Source organism: Penicillium lagena, assembly GCF_028827675.1.
Source record: "Penicillium lagena strain IBT 129212 chromosome Unknown utg000003l_segment0_segment0, whole genome shotgun sequence".
NCBI classification, from domain to species: domain Eukaryota; kingdom Fungi; phylum Ascomycota; class Eurotiomycetes; order Eurotiales; family Aspergillaceae; genus Penicillium; species Penicillium lagena.
Window position 1 is genome coordinate 1,102,732 of NW_026623224.1, and position 26,416 is coordinate 1,129,147.

The 26,416-nt window shown below is 50.0% G+C and overlaps 12 protein-coding genes across 12 annotated transcripts; 7 read left to right on the plus strand and 5 right to left on the minus strand.

Annotated features, from left to right (window-relative positions):
• Nucleotides 1–3,142: 3,142 nt before the first annotated feature.
• N7510_005597 (cytochrome P450) lies at nucleotides 3,143–4,977 on the minus strand (the record flags this gene model as incomplete). Its single annotated transcript, XM_056977523.1, has 3 exons — nucleotides 3,143–3,700; nucleotides 3,754–4,535; nucleotides 4,596–4,977. 3 exons carry the CDS (start codon nucleotides 4,975–4,977, stop codon nucleotides 3,143–3,145), a joined length of 1,722 nt encoding a protein of 573 aa, XP_056833555.1.
• Nucleotides 4,978–7,609: 2,632 nt separating this feature from the next.
• Nucleotides 7,610–9,548, plus strand: N7510_005598 (uncharacterized protein; the record flags this gene model as incomplete). The annotated part of the gene is given in 7 exon segments (XM_056977524.1): nucleotides 7,610–7,775; nucleotides 7,915–8,038; nucleotides 8,099–8,291; nucleotides 8,433–8,719; nucleotides 8,779–8,818; nucleotides 8,834–9,146; nucleotides 9,223–9,548. The coding sequence occupies 7 exon segments, from the start codon at nucleotides 7,610–7,612 to the stop codon at nucleotides 9,546–9,548; spliced, it is 1,449 nt and encodes a 482-aa protein (XP_056833556.1).
• Nucleotides 9,549–9,869: 321 nt separating this feature from the next.
• Nucleotides 9,870–10,422, minus strand: N7510_005599 (uncharacterized protein; the record flags this gene model as incomplete). The annotated part of the gene is made up of 2 exons (XM_056977525.1): nucleotides 9,870–10,288; nucleotides 10,326–10,422. 2 exons carry the CDS (start codon nucleotides 10,420–10,422, stop codon nucleotides 9,870–9,872), a joined length of 516 nt encoding a protein of 171 aa, XP_056833557.1.
• A 187-nt stretch (nucleotides 10,423–10,609) lies between these two features.
• N7510_005600 (alanine--tRNA ligase) lies at nucleotides 10,610–13,795 on the plus strand (the record flags this gene model as incomplete). Its single annotated transcript, XM_056977526.1, has 6 exons — nucleotides 10,610–10,697; nucleotides 10,777–10,922; nucleotides 10,975–11,001; nucleotides 11,062–11,097; nucleotides 11,162–13,570; nucleotides 13,622–13,795. The coding sequence occupies 6 exons, from the start codon at nucleotides 10,610–10,612 to the stop codon at nucleotides 13,793–13,795; spliced, it is 2,880 nt and encodes a 959-aa protein (XP_056833558.1).
• Nucleotides 13,796–13,969: 174 nt separating this feature from the next.
• Nucleotides 13,970–14,602, minus strand: cyp3 (putative peptidyl-prolyl cis-trans isomerase; the record flags this gene model as incomplete). Its single annotated transcript, XM_056977527.1, has 3 exons — nucleotides 13,970–14,161; nucleotides 14,214–14,497; nucleotides 14,557–14,602. 3 exons carry the CDS (start codon nucleotides 14,600–14,602, stop codon nucleotides 13,970–13,972), a joined length of 522 nt encoding a protein of 173 aa, XP_056833559.1.
• Nucleotides 14,603–15,088: 486 nt separating this feature from the next.
• Nucleotides 15,089–16,480, plus strand: N7510_005602 (uncharacterized protein; the record flags this gene model as incomplete). The annotated part of the gene is made up of 2 exons (XM_056977528.1): nucleotides 15,089–15,225; nucleotides 15,319–16,480. 2 exons carry the CDS (start codon nucleotides 15,089–15,091, stop codon nucleotides 16,478–16,480), a joined length of 1,299 nt encoding a protein of 432 aa, XP_056833560.1.
• Nucleotides 16,481–16,870: 390 nt separating this feature from the next.
• N7510_005603 (DUF3844 domain-containing protein) lies at nucleotides 16,871–18,272 on the minus strand (the record flags this gene model as incomplete). The annotated part of the gene is made up of 4 exons (XM_056977529.1): nucleotides 16,871–17,476; nucleotides 17,534–17,677; nucleotides 17,744–17,910; nucleotides 17,963–18,272. The coding sequence occupies 4 exons, from the start codon at nucleotides 18,270–18,272 to the stop codon at nucleotides 16,871–16,873; spliced, it is 1,227 nt and encodes a 408-aa protein (XP_056833561.1).
• A 195-nt stretch (nucleotides 18,273–18,467) lies between these two features.
• N7510_005604 (uncharacterized protein) lies at nucleotides 18,468–19,830 on the plus strand (the record flags this gene model as incomplete). The annotated part of the gene is made up of 4 exons (XM_056977530.1): nucleotides 18,468–18,595; nucleotides 18,648–18,964; nucleotides 19,017–19,152; nucleotides 19,209–19,830. 4 exons carry the CDS (start codon nucleotides 18,468–18,470, stop codon nucleotides 19,828–19,830), a joined length of 1,203 nt encoding a protein of 400 aa, XP_056833562.1.
• Nucleotides 19,831–20,031: 201 nt separating this feature from the next.
• On the plus strand, nucleotides 20,032–20,867 carry N7510_005605 (DsbA family protein; the record flags this gene model as incomplete). The annotated part of the gene is made up of 5 exons (XM_056977531.1): nucleotides 20,032–20,104; nucleotides 20,162–20,181; nucleotides 20,236–20,634; nucleotides 20,684–20,731; nucleotides 20,790–20,867. The coding sequence occupies 5 exons, from the start codon at nucleotides 20,032–20,034 to the stop codon at nucleotides 20,865–20,867; spliced, it is 618 nt and encodes a 205-aa protein (XP_056833563.1).
• A 312-nt stretch (nucleotides 20,868–21,179) lies between these two features.
• On the minus strand, nucleotides 21,180–21,678 carry N7510_005606 (cyclin-dependent protein kinase regulatory subunit CKS1; the record flags this gene model as incomplete). The annotated part of the gene is made up of 3 exons (XM_056977532.1): nucleotides 21,180–21,329; nucleotides 21,383–21,527; nucleotides 21,575–21,678. The coding sequence occupies 3 exons, from the start codon at nucleotides 21,676–21,678 to the stop codon at nucleotides 21,180–21,182; spliced, it is 399 nt and encodes a 132-aa protein (XP_056833564.1).
• A 2,075-nt stretch (nucleotides 21,679–23,753) lies between these two features.
• Nucleotides 23,754–24,720, plus strand: N7510_005607 (Bromodomain; the record flags this gene model as incomplete). Its single annotated transcript, XM_056977533.1, has 2 exons — nucleotides 23,754–23,976; nucleotides 24,182–24,720. The coding sequence occupies 2 exons, from the start codon at nucleotides 23,754–23,756 to the stop codon at nucleotides 24,718–24,720; spliced, it is 762 nt and encodes a 253-aa protein (XP_056833565.1).
• A 244-nt stretch (nucleotides 24,721–24,964) lies between these two features.
• On the plus strand, nucleotides 24,965–26,368 carry N7510_005608 (putative ZIP family zinc transporter; the record flags this gene model as incomplete). The annotated part of the gene is made up of 1 exon (XM_056977534.1): nucleotides 24,965–26,368. One exon carries the CDS (start codon nucleotides 24,965–24,967, stop codon nucleotides 26,366–26,368), a length of 1,404 nt encoding a protein of 467 aa, XP_056833566.1.
• Between the last annotated feature and the right edge of the window lie 48 nt (nucleotides 26,369–26,416).

The following is a 26,416-nucleotide window of genomic DNA, read 5'->3' on the forward strand; positions in this document are numbered from 1 at the left end:
ATTATATATTAAGGGGCTTCAAGCCCTTGATTGTTGCTAAATTTCTTAATTACTAAAACCAAGATATTAGAAATTGTGAACGATAATCTAACCCTATAGGAGAACCTAGCTTATAGGATAGTCAATCTGTTAATTAGTAGATCGATGGTCTTTCTCTCGACTATAAGATAGTGAATTAATTTAGTTCACGGAAGTCGATACGAACATAGTTAAGGAGGTTTGATCTCGTACTTCTTAGTATATGAACTCTGCTAACTAGATTGAAAAGTTTGAACCTCCTTATATTATACTAGAAATTTTAAATTTGAGACTAAAGTACCTCGATACTAGAAAGATTCACTTCTTAATATTTAACCCTTTATATTAGCCTTGATTATATAGTATAATGTATCGATTCGTAATAGAGTTTCAATCTACATGGTATAGATGTGATTGGCCGTCTTTCATACTATAGTATAGCATTTAAAATAGCGACTTAGGGTACAACTTGTTAAAGATAAGTACCATATATATTTAATTAACAAGTTTGAATATTGTTTAGTAGATAAAGTCGCGACCGTTATTGCCTTTTATATTAGAAACATGGAGACGCTCTTTTAAACCCTAGTCACATAATATACTAAACCTAATATAGATTGTGCGTAAATAACTAGGTTTATACGTACTCCTTCATAATAATATTATATTTTACATAAAAAACCCTCTAATACCTACGACCTCTCTTCTACCGAATGCCTATCGACGTCCCTATGAATATAGTTTAATATGTTTATACTTTTCTAAATTGTACTAGTATCGAAGAGAGTGGTCTAATAAGGACGTCTATAAAAAGTGCGGAGATCCTTTAGGACCATAATGCTAAAGATTAGTTATCATTAGCTTAGATATTCTAAGCGATTCATAAAGCGATATAGCGGCCGTCCTTCCGTTTCACTTACTATATATGACTAATAGATAAAAAGAATCTAGCACTATTTATATACATAAATACCTCAAGTTATAAGTATACTTACAAGCCTCACGTTTTATACAAACTCAATCTACAGACTAAAGAAGCAGTTGACCCTATCCTTAAATAACAAGCAGTCATCACAAATATTATGTTTAGGTAAGCTTATCAAAATATTTGCGCGGCGCAAAGTCCTTTCTAGCTCCTTTGCTAACATATAGTTTAGGCGGCTGTAAAGGTCCTTTTTACATTCGAATAGCAGCCGCATCTAACGCTCTTAATTTAAGCCCCTATTTCCTTTATTTTAAGAAGTTTTTTAAGGCGAGCAATTTGTTGTGCCCTAATTTGACCTAATTAGAAGAGAGTACGCTAGAAAAATGGGTTATTTCATTCTATTGCATAGAGGAATATAGCTTCATAGAGGAATAATATTAATTGCTAGCGAGGTTAAGCGAGTTGATCTCTATTAAATCGTATATAGCTAAGAGGCAGCGGATGGGAGACTTTTTAGTTTTGAAGGGTATCTAGCAAGTTTAATAATTATTCTTTCTATTGATTGGCTATATTCAAACCCTCCTATTTAATGATACTATGGTTTCGCGAAAGCGATTTGAAACTACACTTCTATATTGTGATAATGCTAAGGTTCCTGCTAATTTCATTTTCTATGGCTCATAGTATTATATTATAGCACGCATAGGGATTTTCCTTATAGAAACGGGTATGAAATTTGTCCTTATCGGCAAATAAATTTAGAGGTTCTAATTTTGTCTTGAATAAGACATTTTAGTACCCGAACGGTATCTATATGACTTTCTATCCTAGAACTTCAATTCTTAATCATGTTGTACTAGAGCACAATAAGGACAACAAAGAGACTCTATGTAGTCTCTATAGGCTAAGCCCTTTATGCTAGAGGACTCCCTCATCTCGCCTCTTTGGATTATAAGTAGTACCTACTAGAGTCTATAAAGCGTAAGCGATGCAAATAGATAACACTAGAAATTGGCCATTAGTATCACCCTATATTTAACGTAAAGTGATTGTTTGATACATTTAAGCTCGAGTAGCTTTCCTTATAACTTCGCTTTTATCGACGCGACGAAATTTCGCCGAAAAAATAATCCGTATAGGAAATAATAAGCAAAACAACCTATAAGGATATTAGTAGTCTTCGTTGATTTGATGATAGCGGATAGGGAGACTTCCTAGCTGTCTTATTGGAACAATAGCTCTATAATGAATGCTTCTACTTTCCTTCGGCCTTAGAAATGGACATCTCAGTGCACGATATATAGATTTTCTACTAAATAAAGAATCGTGAAGATAAAAATTCTAGAGCGGACGAGCGAGAGGGCATATTGAAATAGCCCGTTTCGATAGTAGAACCCGGATGCTACTATAGGTAGAAACATTTAGAATCGAGCCCTCTCTATCCGAGCTCTACTATTTTGGGTATGGCCCACTCGTTCAACAAGGATTAAATTAGCCTAGCTTTAGTAATTGATGTTCTTATAGTCCCCTTAGACGGTAATAGCGTCTATCAAAATAGGGAAGGTCAACCTCCTATGAACCTATTAAGGCTCCGATCATTCTACGCATTATTAGGTATAATATACAAACGTTGGCCCGCTGAGTTTACTAATCAGGTTGCTTTGCTAAAGTTGGGCTTGTATGATTTGCGGTAGGACCGTAGGCGGTCTATACAGAACGAAAGTTCTTATCAACGTAGTATGTCTAGTTGGTAGAGTCTAGGTTCAGATAATATCAGAACTTCAGACTTACAATAAGCACGGCCTATGTTGAACGAAAATGGACATCCAATACTATTCGCGACGCGTTTCTACTGGTCTAATTTGAAAAGAGGTGTAGGCGGTGAAAAGGGGCGGTGAAAAGGGGCGGTGTAAGGGGGGTGGTATTAGACATTTGCGATGCCACTGTAGCTCTGTAACGATGTACTTGACTGAACTATAGAAGAGAGAAAAACATAAGTGTATTCAAATTACGGGAAAAGAATCGGAAACTCTGCCAAGACCCTTTCTCTATACTTCATGTGAGAGATAATAATAGATTGTGACAATTGCATGTATGAGGAGTTCTACTAACTTCAATCTAATACACCGAGCCCTTCTTTGGCATGTTTTTCATCAGGTAGTTTAAAAATGAATTTTCATGTAAAATATACATCTTCACTCAGACCCGTACACACGATAACCGCACTTGATCAGCATCTCTCATCCGCAAAAGCAGCTGGAGATCGACATCTTGAGTGGTAGCTAGAATTCTGCCACGAGTCTGCCCACACGTTTCTCCTGGTTTAGGAATAGCGCGCACGCGATGGTAACGTAACACCTTGGCCATGACTGCCACAAATTCTACCTGGGAGAACTTGTTACCAGGACAGCTGTGCCCGCCATCAGCCCAGGGAAAATAGGTGCACCGTGCCGGGGTGACAATCCGCTCATCAGCTGGTGCAGTTGATCCCAACTTCGGAGTAAGGATTCGCCCAGTTTCTAGCAAGAGCGCTGCGTCAGACTCGGATGCAGATGAGGTTGTGATCCATCGTGCTGGCTTCCAGGAGAATGGATCAACCCAGTAGTTTGAGCTTATGTGGGTATTGATGAGGTTGATGAGCAGTCCGGAATTTTGAGGGATCACTATGGTCTTGTCTTTCACTTTTAGAGATTGGGGAGAGCCGTATGTCAACTTCGGGAGAGATGGAACTGGCGGGAAGAGTCGGAGAGTTTCGAGCTATTTATGTAAGATTGGGGGTTCTGATATGATGAGATAGATATTTGACTGACCATAATCGCTCTGCATCGATTAAGCTTGGGAAATATATCGGAATAATGTCCCTTGGTATTTTCCGGGATTGATTGCAGCTCTTCTGCTACCCAATCTTGCACCTCTGGGTACGCAGACAAGAGTAATATCGCAAAACTCAGGGTGTTGGCCGTCGTATCGTGACCAGCAAAGTTGATCACAAAGATATTACCAAAAATCTCATCAATAGAGAGTCCTTTGGATGACGCACCAGACATCTCGCTTTTGGGACTCTTGTTCTCGATATCCATGGCTCGTACTAAAGTCGTCATTAGACTTCCGGAACCAGGCTTTCCTTCATTCAAGGCCTTGGTCTCGTCATTGAGCATCGTAACCATGTGATTTTTAAAATCCTTGGCTGCCTTGCCAAGTCTTTTCCACCCTTTTGGCGCAAACGGCAGACATAGAATATTTCGTGGGGCAACCATCAATAAAATTGCATTGTCGAGAATAGTTTGCAAGGAGTCACGGTAGTTGGCTGGGCCACTCTGATCATGGGCATTGCGGAAAGGGTACGATTTGCGAAATCCAGTTGCAGCCAGAACGTTTAATGACACCGTGCGTGTATCCCTTGGGACGCTGCTGATCTCGCTCGACTCCTCACCAGCCCATACATCGAGCATTTGGCAAGCTTGCTCGACACTTTCGTCCCATGTATAAGACATGATGCCTTCGTTGAATGGAGCCGCCACGATCTTTCGATGGCGTGCCCAGTCCGGTCCATTAGCTGTGGAGATACAGGGACCATAGACTTCTAACACCTCTGTTGGACAGGAGTAGTTAGTTCAGGAAAATCATTAGAGCATGCATTAGTTCAACGCACTATACATGATGCTTGGACGAACAAAGTCCATTCGTCTTTGAAAAATGTTGTGGATAGCCTCAGATTCAGCCACAATAACGGTGATCTCACGCGGAGTGGCAAGAGCCCAAATCGGTCCATAGCGACGATCTGAATCTCCTCGATCAAGAAAAAACCACCCTCGACGCGAATAACGCCCGAAGCTGCCAAAGGTGAAAGACAACTTGTCGAGCAATGGCCACACATGGGGCTCGAGAATCATCCAAAGTAAGTTCTGGGAGTCAATGCACAAACGCACGACGGGAATGCCCATAGCGGACGCCCGGCGATAGTTAATCTCCATCATAACCATACTCCACCCGAAGTAGATCAGGGCCAGTAAGCCTAGAAACAGCAGGAACATTTCGGCTAGTCTGAGGGCCTCAGAAGAAAACGATGAATGTGAATAATTTAGAAAATTACGAAGACGCGAATAAGGGGAAATGGGAATTTTTGCAAAGGGATAAACAAAGACGAGGTACCCTGGCTATTCGACTGAAACGCTGCCCCCGCTAGCTGTTGGAGCTACTGGTCGGTCACAGATTGTGCCATCAGGAGAGGTACAAGATTAGCAGGGATCTACATACCTTTTTTAATTGACTAATCGCGACGAGAACAATTCGTAATGCCTACGCTAGGCGCTATGATACCCAACACGCTAAGCGGAATCCCTCAACGGAGCGCTCCGCATGCTAGTCACACAGAGCCCCCAGCTAGTATCATCTTTACGAGGAGGAATCTTACTTAGCACATCTGCCCTGTGCACCAGAGTACATTTCAGCCTTCAGGAGCCCTCGTGCGTAGAGTACGACCTGTTAAGGCTCTCCGTGCTTATAGTGGCTGTTGGGCCCGCTCCAGGGCTCCAATCAAAGACCCACGTCTGCCTGAGCCAAATTTAACAGGTTCATGATTGGACTAGCCTTTGGCCCCCAGAAAAAGCTTGGAGGAATAAGGCTGGCCTAGAATCATCGGACATATGTGTTCAATCGTTCCCAAAAAGCTCAACCAAAGGATACTTTAGACGGGTACATATCACCAGAGGAGGCTTGAACCGTGAATAGCCTGGCTGAGTACCTTCACATGAGGTTATCCTGTTCTCTGGCCTGTCTACTGTAGGCTCCACATTTCAGTCCCTACACTCCAGGGGCCGTTGGGAGGCTTATCTATCTGAGCCTACTTCCCTTGCAGTTTGAAAGTCGGACATAAACCCAACCTATTTGCGGGTTGGGTTGCGTTGGGTAACGGGTTCGATGGTTTTTGCGGGGGCCTAGTTATTATTACCTCGCCGGTGATGCTTTTATCTAATCTTCTTACAATTCAAATATATAGCATAGCATATATCCTAATTTCGTCCGACGGACATGACATACAAGGGATTTGCTCCTAGACATGTATAACTGTTACTCGAGATTTGTTCATGATACCTAGACAGCTAGCACTAAAACCTGCGCTAACAGATTCTTCATATTGTGTGAGCATCTGGATTGGCCATATATCGCGCGCCGTACAGCTACTTGTTAGTATACCTTACCTCTATTATTTATAATACGTCTATCTATAGTTTGAGTACCCTTCTAGACCATCGTTCTTCACGTAGCTAATAAGTATTTACCCCAAAATAGTTATCTTATACCAGGAAGGAGAACTTTCTCCTAGCCTCAAGTTACTAATACACTGTCTATGTAGATTATTGATAATTGATCCTCTTGTAGCTTAGGGAATACCCGGGATAGTTAAGTATCTAGTTTTTCAGTTTCTTCTAATTCCTATATCAAGCCAACGTATAGTTAATAGTAGAACCCCCCCCCCCCCCCCCCCCCCCCAAACACAGAAGAGGTAGAAGTAGACGCATAGGTATACGCTAAAATGTCGATCTAGACCTACCTAATAGGTTGTGACTGGTGTCAAATATTGACAACACCTAGAGTAATTAGGATTTTGAACTAGGATATAAGGCTCGAGGAACTCTAATTAGCGAGATAATATAAGAAAACGAGGTTGCTAAAAAGTAGTCCATTTCTATATAAATTTAGTCAATACTAGGGCCTCTCTTGGTGAGATAACATATAAAAGTAATTAACAATGCATTTACTATAGTGCATTAGGGTAGAAAGGATGCCTGTGGAATATGTTTGAATGTGATAATCCTGCGATCTCAGCACATCACTAAGTGGCCTTAGTAGTAGTTAGTGAAGGTAGTTAACTCTGGCACCCTAAGCTAAATATTTAACCACTTGCTGGTCCTGACCAGTTCATTCTAGTCTCAGCTTGGTCCCATAGGTCTTCCTGATATTGTAAATAATTGCTGCTCGACTCTTCAGATAGCCCTGAGCAAGGAGAAGCTGACTCATACGACCGCAAAAATGAATAGCGTGGATGGGACGCAAATGGTATCTCGATCCAAGGCCGGCTCCACCGAAACTGACCCCTTACTCCTTGTCAGACCAAATCCTCGTGCAAAGACAGGGGGCGTTTTCAACCAGAGTACATAATAAGCCAAGAGGAACAAAATTGCAATTACAATCGCACCAGTCCCAGCTAGATCTCCAGCCTCCCATGCAAATTGACGCCAAGCCATTCGCTTCAAACGCTAGCTTCAATGATGGTGAAGATCACCCGTCTTATCCCATTATTGTTCCACATTCTTGTCATCATGCGTCTCCTGCGTTCCCCTTGAAGCCCCTGTAATATATTTGGAGCTTGGTCCTGCATAGTGAGTGGTCCTGTTCAAAAAAATTTCTCACATGCAGCTGTGGTTCCCACGCTTGGAGCACCTAGCATCGTTGAGAGTCTTGACAGCCATGTCTAGTCGCATAAAGTTTGCAGAACCTATTTCGAGGAACGGGTCAAACGAACCCTCAAGGAGGCATCTGGGAGAAAAGGGCTCGGCACGAAGAGTACCGTCCCCAGGAAGTGAAATTGTTTACCCTACAGGATGGAGACTTATCCTTACCACGATAGGGTAAATTTCCAGCTAAGTGCCCGAGGGCTGCTGGATGGCGAAGACTTACCCATTATTTGGCAATAGGCTCCTGATTGGATTTTTTCTCTCCAATTTGGATGTTACTATTGTAAGCTCGTCTCTCACGAGTATCACAGATAGCCTGGAAGGCTTCGAGAAGAGAAGCTGGATTGTCACTGGATATTTGGCCACTTACACAGGTATGAATCAGAATGCAACTGTTCAATTGTAATCATTCCCTTCGCCTCCTGCCCTTTCAGAGAATTAATTCCATATACCTCGACACGACTTCCCATTCCCTATCCTCGTTCTTTATAACTGATTTCAAACCTTTTCTAGGTTCCATGGCAATATGGACCAAAGTCAGCGATATAATTGGGAGGAAATATGCCACAATTGCCGCACTTGTGATTCTGCTCGCGTTCTCTCTTGGATGTGGGTGCGCCCAGACAGTCAATCAATTGTGAGGTCTAGAATAGTCCTATGCTGGCCAGTCGTTCCAAAACTAACCCTGCTGGCGCAGAATAATACTACGAGCATTACAAGGAATAGGAGGTGCTGGTGCGTACGCACTGGCAATCTTATGCACCTACGAGATAGCCCCTAAAACGAAGCTTCCGACCTACAGCGGTCTCATGTCATTCTGTCTGGCCCTTGCCTCTTTGATAGGCCCAATCATCGGAGGTGCCCTTGCTCAACGCTCTGCCTGGAGATGGGTTTTTCTCATCAAGTACGTGAGGGTCCAATGGCTCTGTATATCGAATGGTCAACTAACCATTGTTTTCAGCGCTCCGCTGTGCGCTACTGCGATCATTGTCCTTGTTATCGCCATGCCTAATAACTTTGGTCTTGATCAGCACACCCCCTCATTCAGAACGCGAGCGTCATATCGCTCATTTGCTAATCTTGATCTCGTGGGCTCGCTTCTGATAATGACTGGCTCGTTTTTAACAGTCACCGTCTTGAATGAAACGGATTTGGCATTTTCATGGTCCTCGAGAGAGGCGATTGCCCTCCTTGTGCTTTCGAGTGTTTCCTGGCTTGCTTTCTTTGTCTGGGAATGGCACATCTCGGGCATCCCGGGGAAAGACCCAATATTTCCTAAGCGGTGGCTTTTTGATCGTCCATGGCTGGGCATCCTCATGTGAGCCAAAACCACACTTTCTTTGATGGAGCGATCCACTCTGACTGACAATTTCCAAGTTCCGCGTTTGTCACCGGTGCACCATTCAACGTCGTTCTAGTCTATGTTCCACAGCAAGCTCAGATTCTGTTAGGCAAGTCGCCTCTCGATTCCGGTATATATTTGATTGGGTATTCGGCTGTTGCAGCTGTTGCCGCGGCCCTGGCCAATATCGCTAGCTCCAGAGGACGCATCCCATTCATTTACTCTCTGCTCGTGGGCTGTGCCATCCACACCGTCGGTGTGGGACTTCTTTCGACTGTTGCCACTTCGAAGGGCTTCCACGTCACAGATATTGTCTACGAGATTATTGCGGGTGCAGGAATAGGGCTGACAATGGGTATCCTGATGCTCTCGATACCATACGTAGTCGAGGACAGAGATATCGGTAGGTCTCCCACCGAGCAACTCGCTGATAATAGCTTATGTATTGACTGACTAACCTTTTTTTTCCCTCAACATAGCGATTGCCACTGGCGCCGTGATCCAGTTCCGATTCCTTGGTGGTGCTATCAGCCTCGCTATTGCATCTAACATCCTAAATGGCAATCTGGCGCATCGTTTGCAGGGTATTCTGTCATCGCATGAACTACATCTTTTCCTTGAGAATGTGAAATCGATTCAATATCTATCTCCGGATCTACAGGAAGAGGTGCAGAATATTTTTGCGTCTAGCTACAGTACGCAGCTGAAAGTCATGATCGGATTCGCGGCCGCTCAGTTACCGGCAATTCTGCTACTGGTGAAGCCAGGCCGACAGCTAGCGGCCCACAGAGTACATTCAGGATAATAACGGCGGCCCCTTGGCTTGCCGCTAACTGTTTCCGGAGTCCTGCCTGAAGGGCGAATGTCGTGCTGGCGCTGACAGGGCAAGATCAGGTGACTTGGTCTCGATTACGAACCGGATTCAGTTTACCTCGATGCGTGGGCTATTGGTTGAATAATATCTAAATGAATTGGCTAATTTATGGGCACGCCATCCGAAAAGGGAGCGACGTGAGGACGGAGTTCTATAGCAAGTGCGGACTCTTAATCGTTAACTGTAGCCTGAGCGTTTTACCAATAATATATTCATTGCACCATATTTTCCTTTTTTTTTTTTTCTTTAAAACTAAGATTGGTCAATATCCATGGGGTCGTCGTCCAGATCATCCGTGTTAGTCTTCTTGCTTTCCCTGCTCGCCAAAGTGGCCGAAGTGGAACTCTGTCTCCCAGACCTGGCCCGCGCTCTGAAATCCTCAATCGCTCTCCTTGTCCAGTCGGACTCCCTCGGGACCGTCAACGACGAAGAATCCTGGTATAGAACCAGTTCTTTGCCCGCCGAACTTGCCGATTCCGGGATCGACATCAGCTGGGCGATGCCCGGGAGAAAGATCAGCGCATCCCCCTCGGTGGTGTTATCATCCGCCAGCTCGCGATCGAGGTCGTGAATGTACGTGGTCGTGTTGGTGTCATCCAGAAGCATCGGATCGTGGTCACTGGGAGCAGGGGAGGGATCTGCTAGGAAGGAGAAGAATGTGTCAACCTCGTCTGCGACCTGGGCCAGGGCGCACCATCATCATCCTACCCAGCAGGTGCAGGCGACTGAGTTTCTTGGCTAAGGGCTGCGCGCCATCGGGATCACCCTCGGCCGGGCGTTTCTTCTGTACCCCATCTTTCGCCATCCACCCCGTCTCTTCGCGCTGGTCGGATCGCGAAACGTCGTCGTCGTCGTTGGTCGCGTGGGGTGGCTCGATGCGCGGACGGGGGAGGAAGTTGACTCATCTGGGCTGCCACACCTTTTCTTCCTCTTTCTTTCCTTCCTGCACCACCACCACCACCACCACTCCCACCACTCCCACTACCCGCAAAATGGCCTCCAACGATGGCCCCCAGTGGACGGCGCAGCGAGTGCGCGATACCTTTCTGGACTATTTCCAGCAAAACGGTCACTCCTTCGGTGCGTTGCTACCCCGCCACCGAGAATTTTTTTGGGGCTCTTCCCTTTCCCTTGACCTGGCTGACTCGCTGCTGCTCAGTTGCCTCCTCTCCTGTCGTGCCCCTATCAGACCCAACGCTGCTTTTTACCAATGCGGGCATGAACCAGTTCAAATCTATCTTCCTGGGCACCGTCGACCCGCAGTCCGACTTTGCCAAGTTGAAGCGCGCCGTGAACTCGCAAAAGGTAGGATTCACTCCCAGCCGTAGGCTCGGCCGTGGTTAATTGTTCGATCTAGTGTCTACGTGCGGGCGGAAAGCATAATGTGAGTGTGACCGGCTGTGTTCCACGGGGGGGGGGGTAGGTAGGATGCTAACCAGCCCAGGATTTGGATGATGTTGGAAAGGACAGTTATCACCATGTGAGCGTCTCCGCGAGACATTTGCCGGATCTAAGTGAGATACTGACTGCTGTCAAACGTTCAGACCTTCTTCGAGATGCTCGGTAACTGGAGCTTCGGCGACTACTTCAAGAAAGAAGCAATCACCTACTCCTGGACTCTCTTGACCAAGGTCTACGGACTCGACCCGGACCGTCTCTACGTTACCTATTTCGAGGGCGACGAGGCGGGTGGTCTGGAGCCCGACCTAGAGGCCAAAGAGCTGTGGAGGTCCGTGGGGGTCCCCCCATCTCACATTCTCCCCGGGAACATGAAGGACAACTTCTGGGAAATGGGTGACCAAGGCCCCTGCGGACCTTGCAGCGAGTTGCACTATGACCGAATCGGCGGACGCAATGCGGCTCACCTGGTCAACCAAGACGACCCTAATGTTCTCGAAATCTGGAACAACGTGTTTATCCAGTACAACCGCGAGTCGGATCGCTCCCTGCAACCTCTCCCGAACAAGCACATCGACACAGGAATGGGGTTCGAACGTCTGGTGTCAATCTTGCAAGATAAATCGTCGAATTACGACACAGATGTCTTCACCCCGATTTTCGAAGCCATTCGACAAGTGACTGGAGCTCGCGAGTACCAGGGCAAATTCGGTGCCGAGGACGCTGATGGGATTGATACAGCGTACCGGGTCGTTGCGGACCATGTTCGGACCCTCATGTTTGCCATCTCGGACGGGGTGATCCCCAACAATGAGGGTCGCGGATATGTTATTCGGCGGGTGCTACGCAGAGGCGCGCGGTATGCTCGGAAATACTTCCAGGTGGATATCGGAAATTTCTTCTCAAGACTCGTACCGACGGTGGTAGATCAGTTGGGGGGCATGTTCCCTGAGCTGCAACGAAAGCAGCAAGATGTCATGGAGATTCTGGATGAGGAAGAGTTGTCATTCGCTAAGACCCTGGATCGGGGTGAGCGGCAGTTTGAGCAGTACGCTCAGCAAGCCAAGGTCAAGGGGTCCGATCAACTACATGGCGCCGATGTCTGGCGGCTGTATGATACCTTTGGCTTCCCAGTCGACCTGACCCGCATTATGGCCGAGGAACGCAGCCTAAGGATTGACGACACCCAGTTCGAAGAAGCAAGATTGCGCGCTAAGGAAGCCAGCAAGGGCCAGAAAAAGGCTGCCACACACACAGTGAAACTTGATGTCCATGACCTCGGAAAGCTAGAGAAGATGAACGACGTCCACAAAACGGATGACTCTGCTAAATTTGCCAAGGGCAACATCACTGCTTCCATCAAGGCGATTTACCACGGAAAAACGTTTTACAATAACACCGACAGTATCCCTGATGGAGAGCAGCTTGGCCTAATTCTGGATCGTACAAACTTCTACGCCGAACAGGGCGGTCAGGAAAATGACACCGGTCGGATTGTCATCGATGGACAGACAGAGCTGGAGGTTGGTGATGTTCAAGTCTACGCAGGCTACGTGCTGCACACAGGCTTCATGAAATACGGGTCCTTTTCCGTGGGCGACACTGTCATCTGTGAATACGACGAACTTCGCCGTTGGCCCATCCGCAACAACCATACTGGCACCCACATTCTAAATTTCGCCCTACGAGAGGTTCTGGGGGATGGTGTGGATCAGAAAGGCTCCCTCGTGGCGGCCGAGAAGCTCCGGTTTGACTTCTCTCACAAGTCCGCCGTTTCAGATGCAGAGCTGGAAAAGATCGAAGCCAAGTCGACCGAGTATATCCGGCAGAATTGCGCGGTCTACGCCCAAGAAGTTCCTCTGGCAACTGCCCAGCAAATTTCCGGACTACGAGCTGTTTTCGGCGAGACTTACCCAGATCCTGTCCGCGTCGTCTCCGTTGGGGTCGAACTGGAAGAAATCCTGAAGGATGTCAAGGACCCTCGATGGAAAGAGGTCAGCATTGAATTATGTGGTGGAACGCATGTCCAGAAGACAGGTGATATCAAGGATCTGATTATCTTGGAAGAAAGCGGCATCGCCAAGGGTATTCGTCGAATCATCGCCGTCACGGGCGAGGAGGCCCACGAGGTGCAGCGGGTCGCGGAGGAGTTTGGGAAACGCGTTGACCGACTGGAAGGCCTACCTTTCGGACCTGAGAAAGAGCAGGATGCCAAGCAGATACAGGTGGATCTGAACCAACTCACCATCTCTGCAATCCAGAAGGCAAGGCTCCGGGAGCGCTTCCTTGCGATCAACAAGAAGATCCTCGATGGACAGAAAGCGCAACAAAAGTTGGAGTCCAAGAAGGCGCTGGAAACCATCACCTCCTACTTCGAGTCACCCGATAACCAAGGCAAGTCTTGGTTGGTAGCTCGGCTTCCCATCTCGGCCAATGCCAAGGCCGTTAGTGAGTCTCTCAATCACGTCAAATCCAAATTACAGAACAAGACGGTGTATCTGCTGGCCGCAGACACGGAGCAAGGTCGGGTTGCGCACGGATGCTACGTTTCCAAGGTTAGATTTCACTCTATTGATGTTGCCGACTGATGTTAACTTTCGTTGCAGGAGTTGAGTGACCAAGGCGCATCCGCGAGCGATTGGGCCGCTGCTGTCTCCAGCGCGGTTGGAGGCAAGGCGGGAGGCAAAGGACCGACGTCCATTGGCAATGGAACCAATCCGGACAAGGTCGATGAAGCCATTTCGCTGGCTTCGGACTACCTGAGCAAATTCAAGCTCTAGTCTACTCGGAAGAGGAACACTCTTGGAGAGAGCGCCGTGGTCTCGGATAAAATTTTATCGCCAATATTGTGTTATATCGATTTTGACATGAAGAAGAGATTAACCATGAATTGAGCTCGTATTTCTTGCGCCATAGCCACCGATTTTTAAGTTATTGTAGTAAAACCACCATTCTTACATCTCCCCGCACTGAACAATCGTGACATCCTGATTCGGTCGGTCTTTCGTCGTCCGTGTCCGCTCAATCATGTGGACAACATCCATGCCGTCAATGACCTGACCAAATACCACGTGTTTATTGTTCAGGAATGACGTTTGGGTGGTGGTGATGAAGAACTGGCAGCCGTTGGTGTTCGGGCCCGAGTTCTAAGTGACTCAGTCTTCGTGTCGAACATGGAAGGGGGAAGAAAGAACTTACTGCCATGCTCAAGAGCCCGGCCCGGTCATGCTTCAGCGAGAAGTTCTCATCGGCGAACTTGGGGGTTCCGTAGATGGTACAGCTTCCCGATCCATCTCCGTTGACAAAATCGCCGCCTTGGATCATGAAATCCTTGATGACACGGTGAAACTTGCTCCCCTTGTAGCCCTGAGGCCGTCCCTGGGGGTTCTTGCTCTCGCCGGTGCAGAATTGGCGAAAGTTCTCTGCCGTCCGCGGGGTGACGTTGGCAAAAAGCTCTATCTTGATCCGACCGAGCGACTCGCCTAGGACCGATTTAGTTGAATTGGAACTTGAAGGGGGACAGAGGTTATGTATAACTCACCCCCTAGAGCAATGTCAAAGAAGACGACAGGGTTGGCGTCCGCCATATGTAGGATATGATATGTAGATATGGTCTGACTGGTTGGTGATTGCCTTTTTTTAAAGGTCCAATCAAGTCAGTCGGTCCCGTGACCGCCCAACCCCAGACCCTGCTTACCTCAGAAACTACCTTCCTTCCCCGTCTCCACTTGGGATTTCCTTCGTCTGACGACTACGCCTTAGTATTATTCTTCCTCAACGAACACGACATCCCTTGAATGCCAGGCCGCTCTCGGTCTCGGCCATCCTCATTCAGGTTTGCTTTCTGCCTGCCTCTGGGATTCCGTGTCGCCGACCGGCGTGTTCACTGCCAACCCCCCTCTCGCAGCCAGCCTCCGCTGCATCTAGTCTCCTGAAGCGCGAAGGCATGCATATGCTCGACTGGGGATGAGACTCTGAGAGCTCATTAACTGTCGGGAAGATTTTAACCATCTTGACAACCATCGCCTCCTTCCCCCGTCTCCCACCCCTTCTCCTTTCTTAATCACCCCAAAATGGCATCCACCACGACCACGGCTGCTGCCGCTGCTACGACTACTAGTAATAGTGGCAATAACGGGGGCAGCACAACCAGCTCACCTCTACTTTTCTTCGTCGCTCTCGGCTTTGGCGTGGTATTCACCAATTTATGGTAAGTCTCACGGAACATCCGGGAGGGCATCAATCCCTCCTCGGAACGGTCGGCGTTTGGATAAGATTAGATGTCTGATGAATATGCACGCAGGATTATCGTGGGAGTAAAATACTGTTTTCGCTACAACCAGCGGAACCGTCAACTTCGAGGAGAAGACACTGGAGAGCCCATTGACTTGGTAGCCATGCCTCGAACCCATCGACGACGGAGGGAAAAGAAGCTGATGACGATGGACGAAGTCAACGAGCGCTTCCCGCTTGTCAAATACAAAGTATGGAGGTCTTCTCGCGCAAACCAAGGCCTACCAACAGAAGGAGGGATAACGGCCCCGAATAGCAGGCCCAATAGCCTGAAAGATGAATCGGGTGTAGTCTCTGGGGTCGTGACAGCCGCACTATCGCCATCCGAGAGCGCAAATGGCCGAACGGAATCGAACGCCTCGCAAGCCTCGCAAGACCAACATGCCGGAAATTCGGTGCAGCCGACAGACGAGAAAGCGGCCCCTGTGACTGGTCTCTCTTCCGAGCCACATAGCATAGGTGCAAGCAATTCTCCGCAAGAATTTAAATGGCAGCACAATCTGAACTCGGAGACCGTTGAGCCAGATGAAGATGAAGATGATGGCGATCAGATCCGCAACGCACTTCCTGCTGAACTCTTGCCAAACCCAGGGGACTCTTGTGCCATCTGTCTGGACCTGATTGAGGATGACGACGATATAAGAGGTCTGACCTGTGGGCATGCTTTCCATGCCTCCTGTGTCGATCCCTGGCTGACGAGCCGGAGAGCGTGTTGTCCTCTGTGTAAGGCGGATTACTACATACCGAAACCCCGTGCGCCAGGCACGGAAAATCAACCAACAGGGGACCGGCAAGGTCGTCGTCTTGTTATGGCTAATCTGGATACGATTACGAGGCCATCTCCAACTGCTCGGACCGGTCATCGAGCGAATCCGTTCCGAACGCAATTATCATTACCGGGGCGATTATTCTCACCATCCAATCGAAGGGGGGACCGATCTGCTCCGCCGGATGGGCGTTCGCAACAAACGCCCCACGAACCTCGCAGGGTGGATGAGCCGGTGAGCGCGGAACAGCATACCTGGCCACGCCTAGTCCCAAGTCGCCTTCGGGGCCTTTTCAACCGCACCAGTCGAGGGCAGCCTCCGTCGACTGATACGGGGTTGGCGCCAGCTGACCTTTCACGATCCGAGCGCCGGACGCCTCGCGAACTGGAAGCTGGTCCGAACTAATGGCTCACTCACGAAACCTTCTCTGCATGCTGGATCAACATCTGGAATGTTGACTGAGACGCCTGCTTCTTGTTATTGATGACTTGATATGTGTAATTTATTCTTTCATCTTTGATCTTTGATCTTCTGGCGGGAGTTCTGGCATCCATGCGATTTGGTTTCCCAGGGTAGCCTTCGGGGCTTGCTCTAACCCTTGCAATACCAGGAAGTCCAAAAGAAATCGATGGGGAATCAACTTTGGGCGGTTTCATGACATGAAGTGGAGGAAGCATTTACATTCCAATTTTATCTACAAATGGATAAAGCGCACTTGTGACGAACGAACCCGTGAGCCTAGGTGGTTATATGAAAGTAGATACGTATGACATTTCCCCCTCTGCCTTCAGATCTTTACATTGGGGCCTTGGTGCCGCCCACACCTGCCCCGATCACGCTCGGCAGCTCCTGCTGGCCCACACTGAACAGCATCCCGATCGCGCTGCTGACCATTGCCACAACCAAAATGCTGACCCCAGCGATCAGGAAGAAGGGCGAGCTGATATCCCTCTTCTGACAAGCTGACCCACCCCATTGGATGGTCTCGGTCGTGCCATCGTCTTTCTTCACCACTGTTTCTGTGCATCGGCAGGCATAGCAGCTGTCCCCGGCTCCTGAATTGCCTGATCCGGATTTTTTATAGCAGTGGCCGTGACCCGAGCAATTATTCGTTGCTTCAACACAGGACGAGTTGGAGGCATGGCACACGGGGGTGAGTGTGGACGGCACCGACAAGTCTTGGGCCGACCTTCTAACTGCTCTGGGTTGAATCGGGTTCGGGGCTCGAGAGAGCATGTTTGAGATGCCCCGGCGGGCCAGCTTGTGTTCCGAGTCATTGCGGCGCGGTAGAATCAGGGCGGTTATCTCCTGTTTGCCGGAAGAAGATAATTTGGTTAAAGTGTGGAAGAAGGACTCCAAAGAGTTGGCGACGCGCTCAGAATCACCCGAAGAACTTTGGGACTGAGAGGAGTGATTTGATTAGAGTCTATCAGTTGAATCTGAGGGGCATTCCATTACCTTCAGTAGTATTCTCGAAGCCGACAGTCCGGGGCCGTTAGGGGTCCAGGTTTCCACCGAATCAATGAGTCTGAGAAAGTCGTGGCCGAGCAAGTCCCCCCCGGAGGAGAGAATGGGGTCTTCGGATACGCATTTTTTGGCATTCTAGATGTGAGGTGCTCATTAACTCGGGGCCATTCAAATCTTGGATTGGCATCAGAGAGTAGTTACCTCAGAGGTCATTGGCAGACCGGCCGTACTGTGGTAGGTGCAATGTTTGCCATTGATTGCGGTCCCATCACTTCCGAGGAATGACTCCAGAGCATCGCTGTTCATGAAATCGGAGGAAGCATGAGGTACGCGGATATAGCTTGGTTGGCTCTTTTGGATCGCCGAACCTGTTCGGAGGATCAGTCGTCGCCCACAAATCCTAGGGACCAAACAACATACCCACTTGCCCATCGATCCCCTCGAGCAGCACCAAGCTTCTCTTGGGGGCGTCATGGTCATCGGCGCCTCCAAATAGCGTACCATCGGACTGGACAAACTGATTCAACTGATCCGCGGTCTCTGTTTCCATCTTGCCCAGCACCGCTGCGAGAGAGGACTTGGTCCGGAGCTCCAAAATCAAGTGGGCGACATCTTCCGAGACGGCCTCTTGTCCATCCTGAAGGTGGAAGGTGAAGAGAGAGGCATCAAAGGCGCTTGCTCCAAGTGCACCTGTAACGGCCAGGGCCAGGATCCGGGAGGACCAGCGCATGTTTGAAGAAGAATGGGAAGCCGTGATGCAGAGAGAATCAATTACATAGGTAACTCCGTTGGACGGAAGGCGGGTGATAAGGTCACGTGGCTCTAGACTCATCCTGTGGACTAGCCTGGCCGTCCACGGTTCTGGTCTTCCTCTTTCTTGCTTTCGTTCTTTTCTTCTTTGCTACCTCTTTCACTCCTCTTTTCAATGCTCCCGCTCAGGCGTCTCCTCCGACCTGCGCGCGCCGCTTCCTCTGTCTTCCGCCGCGCTCCATACTCTCATCATACAGAGCCTCCAAATGTCCGTCATGTAAGGTTCAGGCGGCCCTGGATCAGGTGTGTATTTCAACGTCCTCCCTCCTGGAGCCATCATGCTCATGCAGCTCAGGTCCTTCGTCACAAAGGCTTTGCTATACGGCACAGCATTTCATCTCTGGACTACTTTCGTGCTGGTCCGATTCGACGACGACGCAGACGACACCGACTCCGCTCAGGAACCCAGCCAGGTGGCTGCGAGTCGAAATCTCCACGGCGGCAATGAACCTGGCGGAGGCGATGTCGAAGAGGTGGAAGCAGAGAGTCCTCTGTTCATCCCGTTGGGCTGGTCCTGGCTACAAGAGGGCGAGCGGTACACAGCAGCGGACCCGGAATGGCAACAGTTTGTCAAGATTTCCATGGACCGCCAAAAACTTCAAAAGTTGAGAAGTGAGACGACCCTTTTTCTGTCTGACTCCCGAATTACTGACTGTTGCAAAAGAGGAACTGGCTACGATTGTACAGGATTCCGTCTCTGGTCGAATATCGCAAATCCTCGGGGGCCCCATCTCGATCACCGGATTTTGGCTGGTCCATCAGTTTCCCTCCCGCGCTCCACCATACTACATGCGATCAGGGTAAGTGCATGTGGTTGCTTGTGGCCGACTGTAGCACCTGCTGACACCAAACACAGGATCGAGTACTCCGATGACGGCATATCTTGGGTTTCCAAACCTCTGGATCCCGAAATGGGTGATCGATTGCAGAGTTACATGAAACCGGTCCACGTGGCTCTCGCGATTAAGGATGCCTATATGTTGGTCTTGAAAAGGCAATGGACCCGCTTTACCGATCCCGAAGGACAGGCACTGGATGTCGTGGAGGGTCTCTCGGAGGGTCGTCTTTCACCAAACGGTGAAAACCTGGATGCAGTTCAAGAGCGCGGATCTCCCGGTTTGCCAATGCCGGACGGTTTGCAGGAAAAACCAGCACCTAGCTCCGAAAAAGCCATCTCGCACCCATCCTCGATCCTCTCCTCCTTACAACGGCTCCCCTTGCCGAACCTTGGCCCCGGATCCGATCTATACCTGGCGTCGATGGCTTTCAAGTTGCGCTTGAGCGATTACCGGAGCCGAACCCCACGGACTCCTCGCCGAGGCACCTTCTTTATCTCCGGGCCGGTGGGCCTGAAGGGCCCGAATGGATTCTGCCGTTTCGAAGTGAAGGGCGAATATGATCCAGCGACCGGTCAATGGCGAACGGTGGACCTGTTGCTGAAGGACCTGAACTTCCGGCGACAACGGGCGCTGGGGTGATTGGGACAATAATAATGATGATGATCATGATAATCAATAATGTACATAGTTGCAGTAGTTAACTAGATCGCGGGGTGATGACGCCACTCCCCCCCCACACTGGCTGGCATCTGCTCTTCTTCTGCTACCTCTTTTCTTCCTCCTTCTCTTTTCCCTCTCCCTCCTCTTCTTCCCCCCTTGTCCAAACATAGTACCTATACCATGTCTGTGCCGCCCAAATTCGCGGGTATCAAGCTCGCCTCAGCAGGACCCTCTCCCCACACGCTCGAGTTGTGTAGGTATTGATGAATCCGACCAACAATTACATACTGAACTAAACCTCCCTATCCAGATCTCGACTACGTCTGTCCGGTTAGCCTATCCTCGCCAGACAGATCCCATGTACAACCATTGACCGGCCTCTAGTTCTCGGCCAAGCTGTTCAACACCTTCTACGCGCTCCGACCGATGATTGCCCAGCAGTACAGCCCGAAACTCCAGGTCATCTTCCGCCAGCACATTCAACCGTGGCACCCGTCGTCGACCCTCGTCCACGAGGCCGGGGCGGCAGTCCTCCAACTTTCCCCCGAGAAGTTCTGGGAATTCAGTGCGGTCTTGTTCCAACACCAGACCGAGTTCTTCGATGTTAGCGTGGTCAACGAAACCCGGAACAAGACATATGCCCGTCTGGCCAAAATTGCTGGGAGTGTCGGCGTGGACGACAAGCAATTCCTGGACTTGCTGACGATCAGCGACACACCCGGCGAGAATGGCAGTCTGAATAGTGGCAATCAAGTCACCAACGACATCAAATTCATGATCAAGGTAAGCACCGGACTTGGCCATCACATCGCATGTTTCTAATGTCATCTAGGCGGATCGAGCCCTGGGGGTCCATGTTTCGCCAACGGTGTACTTCAACGTAGGAAGTCCCCGACCCCATCGACACAGAGATACCCAAGGTACTGACGAGTGCGCAGGGCGTGGAAGAGCCTGGTATCAGCAGCAGCTTCACGGCCGCCCAGTGGGAGGAATGGCTGGCCAAGAACGTGGTCTGAAAGCCACCGGGACCGTACATGTTAGGGAGACCGTCCACTTCGTCGGGTCAGGCAACGGAGCAGGAAAACAACAGAGAAAAATAAATGAACCATGTCTCATTTCAGAACTTCCATTACGAAGCTGTAGGGGGGACCCTTATTGAACACACTCATTCCGCATGTCCATACCATCATGATGGCCCCCGAATGGTATCGTCTCTCCTGGTGTTTACCAGACAGTTTCATGGTGGTGGATCTTTGTCCCACCACCACCCGTCGGCTGAAAGCCAGAAGCCAGAACCGTCGATGTTCCAATGCACCGTCACCACCAGGCTACTGGGTCAGTGGAGGCTGGTAGTTAAGAGGGCGCCTGCTCGGTGAGTTAGCGGCGCGCGAGAAAATGGTGTCCATGGACAAGACCAACTTGAATAGCAGGATGTGCGGTTCTGGCTCATGCACCTCGTAGTGTTCCCATCCCAAGCTCTGAGAGAAGCAGGTTAGCTTTTGTTCTTTCGGTCGTATTGGGCAACCTCCACCTGTGTGATCCCCAGTGCGCGCCACTCCTCCTCCCACAACAGTTTCAATGTCCCCTTGGCGCTGTCGAAGTACTCGGCCGGGATTTTCTTTAGCATGTTCTTGGGCAGCTGAACATGGCGGTATTCGAACTTGTCATCGGAATACCTGTTTGCGTTAGTGATTGACTTTGGAGGCAGCGGTTCCTCCGGTACCTTGCCGAATAGTGGATTGAGTCGATGAATTCATCCAGCCGTTCTCGCTCGGATTCTAGCAGGAGACGCGGCTTTTTGTTTCTTCTGGTCGGATCGATCTCCATCGGGGAGAGGATGGGAGGATAAACACGCGGTGATATGTGCAAGGTTTCTGTCAAAGACGACTAACGGTGGTCAATTTGACGGATCTTGGGGGGTGGTAGGCGAGGCGCGTGAGCTGATCGGGGGAGGTGGAGGGATGGAGACGCGCTCACCGAATGTATGTGCTATTCCGGCGCGTGGATGTGCACTGACAGGGAAGAGGAAGGGAAAAAACCAAGGGGGAAACGAGCGATAGCAGGATGGTCGACTTGGTTTGTTTTGGAGGGGAAAGAACAAGACCGAGCCGTGAGGTGCCTGAATGCCTGATTGCCTCAGGCGGTAATACCGCTCTGACTAACCACCTGAACCCAGTAACTATGGGCGCGTCTCCCCCAACACGTCCTTCTGCCTGTCGGCTGGCCATTGGGATCTTCGAGATCAGCCATTGCTTTTCAGCGCGCTCTGTGAATCCGACGAACTAGCTTTTTGCTTTCTCACTTTCTTCGCGCATAACTTCGCCACTTCTGCCGGACCAATCCCCAATATGAGCACCAAACGGCGCGTGGCCGTGGCTGCGCCCTCAGAGACCAGGCTCCGTGGACAGAAGCGCCGGAAAGTGTCGGTAAGTTTCTCTTCTGTGGATGTCACGAATGTGGTAGATCTCGAGTGGCCGTGGGCGTTGTCGCTGGACGCGCCGTGCGACGGAGCTGGATGAGCAACATCCGAGCGCAACCCTCGTGCCCTGTCCTTCATGCGCAAAGACCATGGTTATTCAAACAATCTAATTATGGACGACACGAAATAGGATGATGATGACCACATGGACTCCGACACCTCGCGAATGATTACAGATATCGGCTCCGAGCTTTTGTCGCAAATCAAAGCAGCAAAGGACCGAAGGTACGCTACATTCGCGCACTCATCCATGCATTGCTTGTTGCCACAGGTGCTGACACCGGCTCTCCTATAGGGGTCGTCTCATTGCTGAGGAATTTCTGGAGTTGCCTGACCGAGTACGTCGCATTCATCTCACGCGCTCCGCAATTGCCTTCGGAGGTTCTACTAATGCTCGAGCATAGAAGCGGAACGCCGCATATTACAAAGCTATTCCGAACCCTATCGCATTGGATCTTGTCAAGGTGCGCGCTCGCTATCTTCCCCAGTATTGCCTGGGTGTTGCATTTACACCTGCTCACCTGACCCCTTCACAACAGGATAAGTTGAACGACCACCAGTATGATTCGACAGAGGCACTAGAAGAGGATTTGGTCCTCATGGTTGAAAATGCGAAATCATATAACGAGGATTCCAGCCAGATCTTCGCCGATGCGATGCGCATCCGAAGGATGGTCATCGACCTTATGCCCAAATTGATCAAGCAACACGGTGGCCTTCCAGCAGGGGCAAGGGCAAGCGAAGATGCGAAAGACAAAGGGTTATCGCAAGGGGCCTCAGACGGCGAAGAAGATGAAGAGGAGGATGACGAGGAGGAGGAGGAAGAGGAGGAGGAGGAAGAGGAGGAGGATGACGAGGAGGAACACGATGAGGAGACCGAGGAGAGTTTCGAAGGCGATACCCTCCAGCAGGCACAAGATAAGATTATGACAGAGCTGGCACGGCTAAGAGACGACGAGTGAGCATTATGACCGGACCCATTTTCTGCCGTCTATTGGCTGACCCTTGATCCAGTGGCGATGAGGTTTCCTATCCGTTCATCGGGAAGCCTGATCGGAATCTCTATCGTGACTACTATGAGATCATCCAGCATCCTGTGTCTATCAGGAGTATCCAAAAGAAAGTCCGCGGCACAGACATCAGAAACAACCCTACTAAGGTGACCGCGTATCCAACCTGGCAGGCCTTTGAAGAGGAGGTCAGCTACATATGGCGAAATGCCAGAGAATACAACGAGGATGGCAGCGATATCAGCAATCTCGCGGGCATCTTGGAAGTAAGATTATTTTGATGATTTCTCAAGTTCTCCCATTGACGAATCGACCAGGAATATTTTCGACGGCGAGTTGCAGAAGCCAAAAAGCTGGTCCTGGATCCCCCTCAGGTAGATGGAGACCCCGATCCGCCTCGCATCAAACTCAAGATGGGCTCAATGACGCCCAACCCAATGGGCCAAAAGTTGACATTGAAAATGTCTGTGCAGAACTCGGACCCGCCCTCGCGAGATGATGCACGTCGATCCGGCGTCACGGTCGATAACGAAGCGCTGAAACGCCAACAGGACCTTGTCCGAGCGGGATCTGCTAGTCAAGAGCTCGACGCGCACCGAATGTCCCCTCGGACGAGACTCCGAAGAGGCTTTGCAAGTCCGGGATCGAGCACACCATCCGCTGTAGAGCAATCGCAAACCATTTCTATGGGAATCAAGGATGATGTGTCATCCCAGTACGAGATGTCACAGCCTTCTTTGAATGTTCCCATGGGGTATGCCAGACACTCGCTTCCCGGGCCTGGGGGGTTACCCTATCACGAGAGTGCGTTTGGCCCAGCCATCTCAATCCCCTTACATAGTGACCTCTCTGTTGACGATGCGATTAGATCAGACACCGTACCAACAGCCCCCCGGCATGGATTCTCATTTGCGACGGCCTGGACAAGGTTCGTTTTTGGTCACCCAATGCGGTGTTGATGCAGCTACTAACCGTGTCCTAGACGCCAGCTCTGCTCTGATCCAGAATATTCAGATACTCACCCATCCGACGCTCGCCTTGCCGCAAGACTTTTGCTTGGATATCCCTCCGTCGGCCACGGTTGCCCAGCAGTCGATCACGATCAACCTGCCCTCGTCACACAACCTGTTGACGGTGCGGCCTACCTTAGCATCCAGTACACCACAGCGACAGATCAAGTTGGCCACTCTCATGGGCATGCAGCGGCTGAATCCGACATCTGGGGAGGCTACCACTCTGAATTATGATATACAGCTGCCGCCGGGCATGAGCAAGGTCGACGTGGAAGCCATTGCAGGACCGGCACGAGGCGTGCCCAAGACTGGGGGGTCGGAGATCGACTATGAGCGAGTCAGCATCTTCTTCAATGTTTTGCGGTGACTACCGGGTTTGATTTCTCTATCTAGTTATTCAAGGATTATTATTGTAGTTCATAGTTCACCATTGAAGAGTATTGACAGATGACTAATCCCGAATAAGATTCCCACCGCGTGTCTTTTACACGGAACTTGCCTACACCAACTGCCTCAAGGAATGGCCCCAACACCCTCTGTGACTCCCATTCGGCAACAATGATGCCGGCTACTCCGGCCTGGCCGGATGGTCCTTCTTCAGGTTAGTCTCGATGATTGCCACGGTTGCACTCAACTCACTCCCTAACGTTCCTTCCCCAGACGACCCCTTCTCCGTGGCGCACATCCCCGATTCCTTGTTGAGAGCAGAGCTCCTGCGACGAGATGCCGACTCGGCAGCATGTGGCACCACCGAGCGCGGGGCCTACAACACTCCATTGCATGTTATGGCGCTATTCCTCATTCTCGGACTCAGCACATTCGGTACGTTCTCTCTCATTCCTTTTTCTGGGCGGGCCCGGCTGATTGCTGTTCGCGTGCAATCAGCATGCTCATTTCCTATTCTCGCTCGTCGTTTTCCCCGTCTCCCGATTCCACGCCGCTTTCTTTTCATATCAAGACACTTTGGCACTGGCGTGCTCATCGCAACGGCCTTTGTGCATCTGCTTCCGACGGCCTTTGTCTCCTTGACGGACCCGTGTCTCCCTCGATTCTGGAGCGTAACGTACCGGGCAATGGCCGGTTTTGTAGCTATGATATCCGTCTTCGCCGTTGTATGCGTTGAGATGTTTTTCGCCATGAAAGGTGCGGGCCATGTTCATGGGAATGAGTACGATAATCTCATCGGTGAAATTGGGCGCGACTCGATGAGTGATTTTGGACCCGAGGGCACCAGTTATTCGAGACTGGAGGCGAACGAAGCCCCGGACAATATCCGCCTTGACAATCTCGACAACCATCGGGTAGAAGCTGCAGATCGGCCATCTGGTTCATCCCATGGGTCTGACCAGCGGCGCTTAACAGGTACGCTCTCGGATAAAGAGCGCAATGATGGAGAGACTGATGATGATACGCCCGCCAACGGGCACACGTCACGAACGTCTCATCAGCACCTTCGGCCACGTCTGAGTGGAAGTTATCGGCACCAGACGCACTCGGAGCTGCCGATCCAGAACCCACAACGCCAGCTTCTGCAGTGCCTACTTCTCGAAGCGGGGATTCTGTTTCACAGCATCTTCATTGGCATGGCGCTGAGCGTGGCCACGGGCACTTCGTTCATCGTCCTCCTGGTCGCCATCGGTTTTCACCAGACCTTCGAGGGATTTGCGCTTGGGTCTCGAATCGCTTCACTGATTCCGGATCTCTTTGCGCCGTCCTCGATGAAGCCGTGGCTGATGTCACTGGCGTACGGCACGACCACTCCCCTTGGCCAGGCTATCGGTTTGGTGCTCCACAATCTCTATGATCCAGCAAGCACGACAGGTCTTCTCATGGTTGGTATCACCAATGCGATCAGCAGCGGCCTTCTCCTGTTCGCAGGTCTCGTTGAACTTCTGGCGGAGGACTTTCTGAGCGAATCCAGTTATGAGAACCTCAAAGGCCGGCGGCGGATCGAAGCCTGTGTGTCAGTGGCTTGTGGTGCCATCCTAATGGCTTTTGTTGGTGCCTTTGCATGAAATGAGTAATGTTATAGAGTTCAGCCCCCAGGGGCGTTCAGTATTGTC